The 12779-nt window shown below is 42.1% G+C and overlaps 1 protein-coding gene across 3 annotated transcripts; it reads right to left on the bottom strand.

Annotated features, from left to right (window-relative positions):
* Nucleotides 1-661: 661 nt before the first annotated feature.
* Nucleotides 662-12753, bottom strand: LOC116355091 (matrin-3). 3 transcript variants are annotated; one of them, XM_031798511.1, is made up of 18 exons: nucleotides 12711-12753; nucleotides 11173-12187; nucleotides 10889-10950; nucleotides 10619-10657; nucleotides 10441-10517; nucleotides 6598-6656; nucleotides 6389-6505; nucleotides 5624-5749; nucleotides 5346-5471; nucleotides 5139-5263; nucleotides 3774-4923; nucleotides 3422-3497; nucleotides 3258-3301; nucleotides 2876-3019; nucleotides 2624-2754; nucleotides 1873-2408; nucleotides 1398-1519; nucleotides 662-1103 (listed from the first exon to the last, which is right to left on the bottom strand). In XM_031798511.1, the coding sequence occupies exons 2-18, from the start codon at nucleotides 12160-12162 to the stop codon at nucleotides 1071-1073; spliced, it is 3957 nt and encodes a 1318-aa protein (XP_031654371.1). In that variant the 5' UTR covers nucleotides 12163-12187; nucleotides 12711-12753; the 3' UTR covers nucleotides 662-1070. The 3 variants fall into 3 exon arrangements, with proteins under 3 accessions (XP_031654371.1, XP_031654372.1, XP_031654370.1); XM_031798512.1 differs by lacking the exon at nucleotides 12711-12753 and having other exon boundaries at nucleotides 3774-4170; nucleotides 4204-4923; nucleotides 11173-12699; XM_031798510.1 differs by lacking the exon at nucleotides 12711-12753 and having other exon boundaries at nucleotides 11173-12698.
* Between the last annotated feature and the right edge of the window lie 26 nt (nucleotides 12754-12779).

Here is a 12779-nt window from a genome sequence, read left to right on the forward strand (position 1 = left end):
GTCTTAGTGCCAGCATCGTTTTGTGGTGGAAAATAGACGTCTACAAATAATATTGAGTACTCTCTCGGTAGATAGTGTGGTCTACAGCTTATCATAAGATACTCTACCTCAGGCGAGCAATACCTCGAGACTTCTTTAATATTAGACATCGCTCACCAGCTGCTGACAAATAGATGACTGACATGGGGCACTGTTTTGAAGCCACTATTGTAACAAAACATTTCGGAAGATATATAAATTCCCTTAAATGTCTACATTTGTTTTGCCATGTTTATTCTATTACAGACATCTTAATGCATACTGAAATTATGTGAGCTAAACATAATAAAATAAACATTTTCCTTTTAAGTATAATTTGTAGAAAGTACTAATGTTACTACAATATATATATATATATATATATATATATATATATATACACACACCTATATAAAACATGTAATTTATTTGAAATACTGTAGAATTGCATTCATACCTATGGAGGACTGCTCCTACTGAGGAGTGCCAATATGGCCGACCAGTGGCTTCAAAGCCTTTCATTGGCCAATACATAGCGTCAGTCATCCAGGGTTTATATACATCATTGGCTATAATCCTGAACCTAGAGCAAACTAGAAGGAGGTGATGTTATCTTGCTTGAAGAATGTTAAATTACAAAAAATGCAATAATTAAGCATGTTTATTAACAATCTTTTAGAGAATGAAGTTCAATTTAACACAAATCTTGAAAACAAATTACATAGGAAAACCGAACAAACAATTCACGTTACAGAAAGTAGATCTGAGCTATTTTAACACAAACATAACAATATATATATAGGTAGGTGCTGAACATTTGTTCATATAAACCAATACAGATTAATGTAATCTGCAATCTCATTTATTGTTCTAGGATGAGTTTCACAAAGAGCCTCTCATGAATGAGGTAAACCTGTGCCGTGCTTCTTGAGTGCAATATAAAGAAACATCCAGATTCTCCACCCTCCTCCGGAAGTGTGCACATGTACACTTCCAGTCAAAATGGGCCTAAAACTGTCATCTTGTCAACTTCCTCCAGAGATGGACATCTTTTAGCTAGAGGCTGTGTCTTCACCTGAATGTTCCTGTGAGACAACAAATCATACAGCTCAGTAACCGTCCAGGTAAACATGTAACGTACACAGCAAATAACTGCACAGAAATGTTGGTTGAATAATGTAAAGAATAGATATCCGCGATCTATCCCCTCCATGATCCTACTTTCTCAAACCTGTGCACCTATGACTTACATTATTTGGTAATAGGGACTATATAAAAGAGCAGTCGGCCAACCCTTGTTTCTACACTTATGGTAAAGAAGCATAGACAACTCAAGTGAGATGATTCTGATGAGATTCAACAGGATTCTGGTGCTTTACCATAAACTTCAGATAGTGACAGAGGCTGCTGCAGTGTTGGTTCTTTGCTTCGTCCTCATTGACATAGATGACTTGACACAGGTCACAGAAGTAGCCAATGACAGGTTTAATGAATTCTCTTCCTGTAACAAACACATTAGAAAGCATAGTACTGTACTTCATAAAGACAATGCCTCTTTACTACGGTTTATTGCTGCACAACTTGGTAGTGTTTTCAAAGCAAACAAATTAAAATAGTTGTTTCAGTGATGAAGTCTAAAAAGGTACTTTTGTTATTTTTCATGAAAGGAGACATGACAGTAGCCTTGGGTGCCAGTCTTATTGTGCTCTCTTGCCTACTCCTTATAGAATTGTCATGCCATGGAGTTGACAAGAGCACAAACAGATCGGAGACCAGGCTATAGAAAGAGACAACAGATCTGAGACCAAGCTACCATGAGTGCAGTGAGGCTATGAATCACATCCAAACACTTACCCACTGGGTTGTTGGCCTGGAACGATGACTCCATACCAGTCTTTATGGAATCTGGTCTCGTTTCCACATTATCCTCCATCTTGGTTTCTGCATTATCCTCGTTGCTACAGGCCTGCTTCTCTTCCTCAGCAGCAGGGACAGGGGCATCCTTTTGGTCTTCACCGTTGGAGGATTGGTCAATATCCCCTTCAGACGCTCCTCTGTCCTCCTTGTCACAGTGTTGGGCTGGCTCGGAGCATACTTGTCGTGCCGTCTTCTCTTTTGTCTCCTCGTCCTTCTCTTTTGTCTCCTCGTCCTTCTCTTTTTTCTCCTCGTCCTTCTCTTTTGTCTCCTCGTCCTTCTCTTTTGTCTCCTCGTCCTTCTCTTTTGTCTCCTCGTCCTTCTCTTTTGTCTCGTCGTCCTTCTCTTTTGTCTTGTCGCCCTTAGCCGCTGACTTTGAGTGACTGCTGGTCCGTCCACTCCTTATCCTGCTACTGCTTCTAGTACTCATGTGATCCTTCTTCCGATCACTTTTAGAATCAGATTCAGGTTTCCACCTGACAAAAATAAGATCATTCCTTTTTAGTCCAGACGTATATAAAGTTTAGAAACGTTTACCTTAAGATAGATAGGCAGAAATCACTGCACGTAAAATATGATCAGACGGGGATATTTTCTATCAGAAGAGACAGAGAAACATCAATTATCAGTGGCTCCCACACGGAATGGGACAGAGTGTGTTATACGTCTGTTTAGCAGAGCAGACACCAACCCTGTTGTTAGTCTTTTGTATTTCTGAGACCGCAGGATGATCAACCTCTGGCCGTATAATTTACAGCCATCATAACGCAGCTCTCTTAAAGCCTTTGTCGCATCAGAAGACCTCTCCATCTCAATGAAGCCCTGAGAGATTGATGAGGAGAGGAGAGAGAGACCAGGGTTACTGAAACAACAAATGTGATCAGACTTGTAGTACATCATTAGGATCGACTCCATTTTAGATTTCCTTCTGTGAGGAACATACCTCTTCACCATTGCGAAGGAGGAAATAGCGATGCACTCTCCCGAAGCCTTTAACAATCTTCAGGAAGTCACTATCTGTATAGAAGCCTCTGGGAAGGTTTTTGATGTAGATCACTCTACCAGGTGTCTGATCACGTCCTGAGGGCTGAAATAAAAATATATTTTACAGGTGTGGTTGTAACAACCTGATTGACAATAGTTAACTAAAGCTGCATTGAAACCCCTCAACCCAGATCGTATATATGGGGTTAGACTGATATATTGCTTAAAACCAATCTTCCCCAGTTAGAAGGTTGAATGAACAATTCTAAAACAGATGACCAGTACTGACTCACAGAACACATCAGAAACAATAACGAACAAAGATATATACATTTGCTCACCTTGCTCTTGGATCTGCTCTTGATCTCATCTGTTGACTGGTTATCTGCCATGTAAGATAAACATACAATCAATGACCTTCATAACAATGTTACTCTTTCTCTAAAAATGCTGAAGTTTGAATGGAATCTATGGTCGAGTTGCTAGGTGTTGAGTAATAAGTCACCTTGATTATCAACCGAGGAATCCTCCTCTAGCTCATCCAACGTAATAAGATTCTCAAGGTCCTCTGGGAAATCAGGCTGAGGGGAACAAACATCAAAACATAACATTTAGGATTTACTGAAACACACAACACGTATCAAACATGGCACCTTGTATTTTACACTTTTAGAACTATATTGTCTTTTTTCAATTTGACTTAAATAGATGAACTACATGTTAAAGACCTGACAGATTATGTATAGATGAACTACATGTTAAAGACCTGACAGATTATGTATAGATGAACTACATGTTAAAGACCTGACAGATTATGTATAGATGAACTACATGTTAAAGACCGGAATATACTTTACCTCATCATCAGCGTATGAAATATCTCCTTTCTGGTCTTCACCATCCATCTCTTTCCCCTGTTCTGACCCGGTCGCTGAGAGCTCTTTCCCCTGTTCTGACCCGGTCGCTGAGAGCTCTTTCCCCTGTTCTGACCCAGTCGCTGAGAGCTCTTTCCCCTGTTCTGACCCGGTCGCTGAGAGCTCTTTCCCCTGTTCTGACCCGGTCGCTGAGAGCTCTTTCCCCTGTTCTGACCCGGTCGCTGAGAGCTCTTTCCCCTGTTCTGACCCGGTCGCTGAGAGCTCTTTCCCCTGTTCTGACCCGGTCGCTGAGAGCTCTTTCCCCTGTTCTGACCCGGTCGCTGAGAGCTCTTTCCCCTGTTCTGACCCGGTCGCTGAGAGCTCTTTCCCCTGTTCTGACCCGGTCGCTGAGAGCTCTTTCCCCTGTTCTGACCCGGTCGCTGAGAGCTCTTCTGTAGGAGCATCATCGACAGTCCCAGAAGTTGCTTTCTGCCTGGGCTCACATAGGTCTTTAAACTCCTGGATCAAGTCCTCAGCACTCTCCTGCAGTCCCCCTTGTTCCTCTTCTCCCTCCCCCACCTCTCCCACCTCTCCCTCCTCTCCCATGTCAGAGTTCTCCTCCCCATCCTCCCCATACACGGCCATCCCCTCGATGTCACTGTCCATATCACAGGCCTCCATGGCTCCATCCTCCTGGCTGTCGTGGGTCGCAGTTTCTTGCTTGCTCTGGTCAATCGTGTCGACAGCCTTTTTGGACTTCTCCATCACAGTGGAGGACTGGGACGGGGTCTTATTCTTGGTGGGAGGTTGTGAGCGAGTGGATGAGGAAATGGGGGATACCTTCTCACTGGACACCCGCTCTTTAGTATGGGAGCGAAGGCTTCTGGGCAACCGACTGGAGCTCTGTTTGCTGGGGGACTTTGGCCTGTTTTTACCCCCACAGTTCGATTTCGCCCGTTCTTTGTGACGGTCGCTATCCCTCTCTCTACTCCTCCTCTTTGAGGTGGTTGGGGAATCTCTCCTGGGGCTGAGGGACCGCCTTCTGGGGCTTGGGCTTCTCTTTCTCTTAGATCTGTCTTCAGACTTCCTGTTCCTGTCTGAAGACTTCCTGTCTGAAGACTTCCTGTCTGAAGACTTCCTCTCAGACATGGTCCTGCATGATGTGATGGAGAAAAAAAAAAAGGTTTACAGACAGTTTTATTCCCATGTTTTCTGGCTTTTAAAGAGTCTAAATGAACTATTTCTCCTTTAATACATTGGTTATAACAGTGACACTGTTCTGACGGTCAGAACTCAGAAGCCATAATCAATGCATGTTCGCATGCAAAACAAAAGGTAATGGCACAACACGGGGACGCATCAACTTACCGAAGTGTATTATACTCTGATGAGAAGGCCACTTTAATATGTATCTCATCTATTTTCAGGTGTTTGGATGTATGGTGTCCAACAAGTTTCTGTGCATCCAGTGCATTAGTCATTTCCACAAATGCCTAAGAGGACAGAATACACTGTAAGCAAATTGTAGTATACTATAACAAAGACCCCCCAAAAAGTTAGAATGCTGTATAATACCTGCGTAGGTAAGAATAGAGAGTGCTCCACAGGTCCAAATCCTTCAGCGACGGCCAGTAACTCTCTCTTCCACGCGGCAGACTCTTTACCAGGAGGCACCGGGGAAAAACTCAACACCCGGGAACTCTATACGGACGGAAATTGATTTATTTAACTCAATGAATAATACTGTGTGTGTGTGTGTGTGTGTGTGTGGTTGTTTTAGGAAAAATCCTCAATTACCCTTTCAAACAAATGTAAACAAAAAAATGGTGTCAATTCATCTTGTAAAAATGTACCTGTAGGAAATTAAATGTTGACGAGACAGAGAAGGTGACTTGCCCTCCTTTCACCGTCACTGGGTTACTGAGGTAGTATGTCACAATATCGGCGGCCTGGTCAGTTGAGCCCAACTCCACAAACGCCTGAAGAGGCAGCGTTACAAGAACCATAAAAACATTATTACTAGAATGGATATCACTATTGTAGTCAATGAGGCCATGATGCGTGGTCGATTCTACTTCTATACTTACAACATGATGACGATAAGATTTTCTCAATTATTATTCAGTCACTGCAAGACTTTTGACCCATTTCAGAGGAATTGAAAACACATATATTAGGTATTTTAATACCATAACATACTTTAATTCAGATAACTAATTACTACTGAACAAAGAAATCAATTTTTTATGACAACAGGTATGAATAATGATCAGAGAGACAGTTAGCGATGATGGTGTTGACTACAATATCACCTACAGCTATGAGCCTTGAGCTAACATGCTGACACAAGATGATTAGAAGGAAGCATTTGCACATTTCCCTTCCCAGGATATCAAGAAAGTGGTCAAGTCATTTAAAGCTGTTGATTTATTGTCAAGCTAAAGGTTCAGAGGCGTTGGTAAGGCACGTATGTTCTGAGGTTTATTCATATTTGCTTACTCTGGACCATACCACCTCTCCTATCCTGTAGAAATGAAACCCTGGCTATGGCTGTAAGGCCAGGTGAAAAGGCATCATAATACAATAAGCAGGATGAATAAAGCTACTGGGCTTCTTACCAAAGCAGGGAACATGATGACTTTCACAACTTCCCCAAACGGTTTAATCAGGTCCTTCAAACCATCTTCATTGAGACACCGGGCGGTAAATTTGGCACAAACCACTTTGCCACTCCCCTGGAAAATTAAGGCAAGTAAACAGACAATGTGAAAACTAAAAAAAAATGGGGGGAAAGCTAGATAGTAATAAACCAGAAGAACAACAATACCTTTGTAACATTTGTCTTAGTGTCTATGTTTTTTCTAGAGCCGCTACTTGACGGTTTACCTACAGGACAATATAAAAGGTAAGTTACTGGCACGTTAATATGTTACATGGATAAATCAGACATATACGGGCAAAGCAAATGGTCCTGTGTAGCTCAGTTTGTAGAGCATGACGCTACCAACACCAGAGTTGTGGGGCAATAGCCTAGCGGTTAGAGCGTTGGACTAGTAACCGAAAGGTTGCAAGATCGAATCCCTGAGCTGACAAGGTATAAATCTGTCGTTCTGCCCCTGAACAAGGCAGTTAACCCACTGTTCCTCGGCCGTCATTGAAAATAATTATTTGTTCTTAACTGACTTGCCTAGTAAAATAAAGGTAAAAAAAATGTTTTTATCTAACATTCTAAATGGTTGATAAAATGGTATATACAGGAAGTATTCACACCCCTTGACTTATTCCACATTGTTGTGTTTCAGCCTGAAGATAAAATGGATTAAAATGAGATTTTGTGTCACTGGCCTCTATTATGTTCTGAGAAATGATAATTAACAAATTAATGAAAAGCTGAAATGCCAATATGTATTCAACCACTTTGTTATGGCAAGCCTAAATAAATTCAGGATTAAAAATGTATTTTATAAGTCACAAGTTGCAAGGACTCATTCTGTGTCCAATAGTAGTGTTTAATATGATTTTTGAATGACTACCTCATCTCTGTACCCCACACATACAGTGCCTTGCGAAAGTATTCGGCCCCCTTGAACTTTGCGACCTTTTGCTACATTTCAGGCTTCAAACATAAAGATATAAAACTGTATTTTTTTGTGAAGAATCAACAACAAGTGGGACACAATCATGAAGTGGAATGACATTTATTGGATATTTCAAACTTTTTTAACAAATCAAAAACTGAAAAATTGGGCGTGCAAAATTATTCAGCCCCCTTAAGTTAATACTTTGTAGCGCCACCTTTTGCTGCGATTACATCTGTAAGTCGCTTGGGGTATGTCTCTATCAGTTTTGCACATCGAGAGACAAAAATGTTTTCCCATTCCTCCTTGTAAAACAGCTCGAGTTCAGTGAGGTTGGATGGAGAGCATTTGTGAACAGCAGTTTTCAGTTCTTTCCACAGATTCTCGATTGGATTCAGGTCTGGACTTTGACTTGGCCATTCTAACACCTGGATATGTTTATTTTTGAACCATTCCATTGTATATTTTGCTTTATGTTTTGGATCATTGTCTTGTTGGAAGACAAATCTCCGTCCCAGTCTCAGGTCTTTTGCAGACTCCATCAGGTTTTCTTCCAGAATGGACCTGTATTTGGCTCCACCCATCTTCCCATCAATTTGAACCATCTTCCCTGTCCCTGCTGAAGAAAAGCAGGCCCAAACCATGATGCTGCCACCACCATGTTTGACAGTAGGGATGGTGTGTTCAGGGTGATGGCCTGTGTTGCTTTTACACCAAACATAACGTTTTGCATTGTTGCCAAAAAGTTCAATTTTGGTTTCATCTGACCAGAGCACCTTCTTCCACATGTTTGGTGTGTCTCCCAGGTGGCTTGTGGCAAACTTTAAACAACACTTTTTATGGATATCTTTAAGAAATGGCTTTCTTCTTGCCACTCTTCCATAAAGGCCAGATTTGTGCAATATACGACTGATTGTTGTCCTATGGACAGAGTCTCCCAGCTCAGCTGTAGATCTCTGCAGTTCATCCAGAGTGATCATGGGCCTCTTGGCTGCATCTCTGATCAGTCTTCTCCTTGTATGAGCTGAAAGTTTAGAGGGACGGCCAGGTCTTGGTAGATTTGCAGTGGTCTGATACTCCTTCCATTTCAATATTATCGCTTGCACAGTGCTCCTTGGGATGTTTAAAGCTTGGGAACTCTTTTTGTATCCAAATCCGGCTTTAAACTTCTTCACAACAGTATCTCGGACCTGCCTGGTGTGTTCCTTGTTCTTCATGATGCTCTCTGCGCTTTTAACGGACCTCTGAGACTATCACAGTGCAGGTGCATTTATACGGAGACTTGATTACACACAGGTGGATTGTATTTATCATCATTAGTCATTTAGGTCAACATTGGATCATTCAGAGATCCTCACTGAACTTCTGGAGAGAGTTTGCTGCACTGAAAGTAAAGGGGCTGAATAATTTTGCACGCCCAATTTTTCAGTTTTTGATTTGTTAAAAAAGTTTGAAATATCCAATAAATGTCGTTCCACTTCATGATTGTGTCCCACTTGTTGTTGATTCTTCACAAAAGAATACAATTTTAAATCTTTATGTTTGAAGCCTGAAATGTGGCAAAAGGTCGCAAAGTTCAAGGGGGCCAAATACTTTCGCAAGGCACTGTACATCTGTAAGGTCCCTTAGTCGAGCAGTGAATTTCAAACACAGATTCAACCACAAAGACCAGGGAGGTTTTCCAATGCCTCACAAAGAAGGACACGTATTGGTAGATGGGTAAATATAAAATAAAGCAGACATTGAATATCGCTTTGAGCATGGAGAAGTTATTAATTACACTTTGGATGGTGTATCCATCAATACACCCAGTCACTACAAAGATACAGGTATCCTTCCTAACTCAGTTTCCGTAGAGGAAGGAAACAGCTCAGGGATTTCACCATGAGGCGAATGGTAACTTTAAAACAGTTACAGAGTTTAATGGCTGTGATTGGAGAAAACTAAGGATCAACAACATTGTAGTTAAGCCACAATACTAAAGGGAATACCTTGTCAGTTGTACAACTGAATGCCTTCAACTGAAATGTGTCTTCCCGCATTTAACCCAACCCCTCTGAATCAGAGAGCTGCGGGGGGCTGCCTTAAATCAACATCCATGTCTTCGGCGCCCGGGGAACAGTGGGTTAACAGTTAAACCTTGTCAGCTCAGGAATTCGATCCAGCACTGGCCCAACGCTCTAACCACTAGTCTACCCACAACCTAAATGACAGAGTGAAAAGAAGGAAGCTTGTACGGAATAAATATCCAAACATGCATCCTGTTTACAATAAAGTAAAACTGCTATAAAAGTGGCCAAAAAATTAACTTTATGTCCTGAATACAAAGCATTATGTTTGGGGCATCTCCAACACAACACCTCACTGAGTACCACTCTTAATATTTTCAAGCATGGTGGTGGCTGCATCATGTTATGGGTATGTTCGTCATTGACAAGTACTAGGGAGTTTTTTAGGATAAAAAGAAACAGAATAGAGCAAAGCGCAGGCAAAATCCTAGAGGAAAACCTGGTTCAGTCTGTTTTCCAACAGACACTGGGAAACAAATTCACCTTTCAGAAGACAATAACCTACAAGTCAAGGCCAAATATACACTGGAGTTGCTTACCAAGATGACATTGAATGTTCCTGAGTGGCCTAGTTAAAGTTGACTTAAATCAGCTTGAAAATCTATGGCAAAACTTAAGTGGCTGTTTTGCAATGATCAACAACCAACTGGACAGAGAATGAAGAATTTTAAAAAGAATAATGTGTAAATAGTGTACAATTCAGGTGTGCAAAGCTCCTCGAGACTTACCCAGAAAGACTCACAGCTGTAATCAGTGCCAAATGTGATTCTAACATGCATTGACTCAGGGGTGTGAATACTTATGCATTTCATTTTCAATACATTTGCAACAATTTTAAAAAAAAACATGTTTTTACTTCGTCATTATGGGGTACTGTGTGTAGATGGGCGAGAGAGAACAAAATCTATTTAATCCATTTTGAATTCAGGTTGTAACACAACAAAATGTGGAATAAGTCAAGGGGTATGAATACTTTCTGAAGGCTCTGTATTATGTATAGGCAAGCTAATGCAGTTAGTTTACCTAAGTAGTTAATAGACCTATGGGAAGGTCCAGCAGTCTTCTCTTCAACCCTTGGTCTGTCTGTGTGGTCGTCACCACTAAAGGGATTGAAAGGCCTGTAGTTAGGATCTATTCTACATTAATACCACACACACACACACACACACACACACACACAGACAGAGAGATATGCTCTTACCTTCTGGCGGTCTGCATCCGGCAATCCCATTCAGGATACCTAAAAACATAGGCACAAGACGAAGAGATAGAATGATAAAAAATAAAAATAAATTAAAAGCTGGACAACGATTTAAGCTAGGCCTATTAAAATATCAATAATGACAGTAAGAGTTTGAAACGTCATCAAATGTATTGGTCACATACACATATTTAGCAGATATAGCAAAATGCTTGTGTCATGCTGTTGAGTGGAGAACTGGAAAAACACATTGAGTATGTGATTACTCACATTTGAAGAAGTGTGAGCTGTCCGTCTGCATGTTGAGTTCCATTGACGTGTGTGAACCAGCACTGCAACAACAACAAAAAGGACACACAAAAAAATCTCACTGATTGTTCATATTTAAGATAATGCATAGGCTGTCTTCTAACATACGTAGGAGTAACTGTATATTATTAGTGGCACAAATAGGCTTAAGATTCATACACTTTTGACCCTTTCACACACACATGAACCTACCTGAGACCCAGATAATGCAGATTCAACAGAAATAAGAGGAGTAAGCTACTTACCTTTTCAGAGAGAACAGTAATATCGCAGAGAGAGCACGAATAAGGAAACGTTTGGGGGATTTCTCCGTGGAAGTCAAGAGCAGCCTTCTTGGTGGGAGTTTTGCCAGAGGTGGCCATCTTGATTGTGACAACTGGGACATCTTTGTCTGGGCGTGGTCTGTAGTCTGTAGCTGGTGGTGGTGGGTACCTGTAATCTACTGCTGGTTGGGACGAGTTGGGGGGTTTCCAGGTGTTGCGGCTTCCTCCTTGGGCCGTGTTGTAAGTGGACCTAGGAGTTTGGTAACTTCTGGGAGTTTCTTTACCATAGTGGTAGTCCACAACTCGGACAGGCACAGGTTCTAGGCGAGAGCGTGTGTACTGCATCGGGTTGCCATGACGATCTAGTTGCCAGGGCTCAGCCTGTTCTGTGGGAAGGAGTTGGGAAGGGGGAAGAGCGGTGTGGGGGTAGTCTAATGGCTGAGAACGACTCTGGTCACGCTGCTCCCACGCACGGCCTGGAGGAGGGGTAGCAGTGGGGGGGCGAGATGTGGCAGCAGGGGGGTAAGAGGTCATAGCTGGATATGGTGGCTGCTGTGTCGCCCTCTTCTTTCTGATCTCCAGGAGCAGACGTGGTAGGTTCTCCACAGTGATGAGCTCCTCAGGCATCTCGGCTAGTAGAGACAAGTCTTTGGGCTCAAGCCCACAGCTGCTCAGGAGGGTCAGAGTTTGGTCTGACCGGCTTAGAGAGGAAGAGTAAGGGTCTGACCGGCTTAGGGAGGAGTAAGGGTCTGACTGACTTAGTGAGAAGGAGTAAGGGGACTCGGTGGCAGCAGAGGCTCTGGATGAGGAGGATGGGTAGGATGGTATTGTGGAATGAGACGGAGCCTCCTGGGACGATCTGTAAACATTGTGACTGTGGTCTCCAGGGTGCAGGTGATCTGGAGAGTCGAAAGCGCTGGCTCTTAGATCTTTAGCTGGTGGTGGTCGTCTGTAGGAGTAGTTGTGAGACATGCTGGAACGTAAACGTATCAAATCTCTGTAGAGAAAGTTGCCAGTGAAGAGATGAGGGATCAAAGAAGCAATCTAGGGGAATATGGATTTAATATCAGGAAACTTGGGGGCGGGACCTATCTTGACTTTAGCTGATTCCTTGTAGGTGTGACAAGCTGGCGATAACCAGCAGGCCTAGCCCGAACCGTCATGCAGATCTAGCTAACGTCACTGGCAAATGCTGGCTGAACGTTAGTTAGTTCTGACATGGAGCCAAACCATAGGCCTGAAAGGGTTGCTCATGCAAGTGATAAAAATTACATAGATAGATATGGTAGACCATCGAAATACCAAAAAGTTATAAATAGCATAAATTTACAAAAACGAAACTGACACTGGCTGAAATAGCAAAGCTAACGTTGACGTAAGCAAGCTAACTTCCTCTCGCGTTAGCTCGATAACTAGCCATCATACAAAACAGCAATTTTTTGAAAGATGAAGATAATTAGTGAATAGATATAAAGACTTGACATAAATATCGGTATACAACTTTGGTCATTGTGTCTTACCGTAACCTGTAGCTAGCGCGCTTCACAGGCGTCTAAACCGGAACCGGAAGTGAAAGGTAAACTACAATA

The sequence above is a fragment of the Oncorhynchus kisutch genome, linkage group LG19 (genome assembly GCF_002021735.2).
Source record: "Oncorhynchus kisutch isolate 150728-3 linkage group LG19, Okis_V2, whole genome shotgun sequence".
NCBI classification, from domain to species: domain Eukaryota; kingdom Metazoa; phylum Chordata; class Actinopteri; order Salmoniformes; family Salmonidae; genus Oncorhynchus; species Oncorhynchus kisutch.

Bases quoted from the DNA above. Each gene is read 5' to 3' on its own strand.
- LOC116355091 (XM_031798511.1), bottom strand. From the start codon at position 12,162: ATGTCTCACAACTACTCCTACAGACGACCACCACCAGCTAAAGATCTA. The intron at 10,951-11,172 runs GTAAGTAGCTTA...TTGTTGTTGCAG, and splicing joins TTACTGTTCTCTCTGAAAAG to TGCTGGTTCACACACGTCAA. The intron at 10,518-10,618 runs GTAAGAGCATAT...CAATCCCTTTAG, and splicing joins CGGATGCAGACCGCCAGAAG to TGGTGACGACCACACAGACA.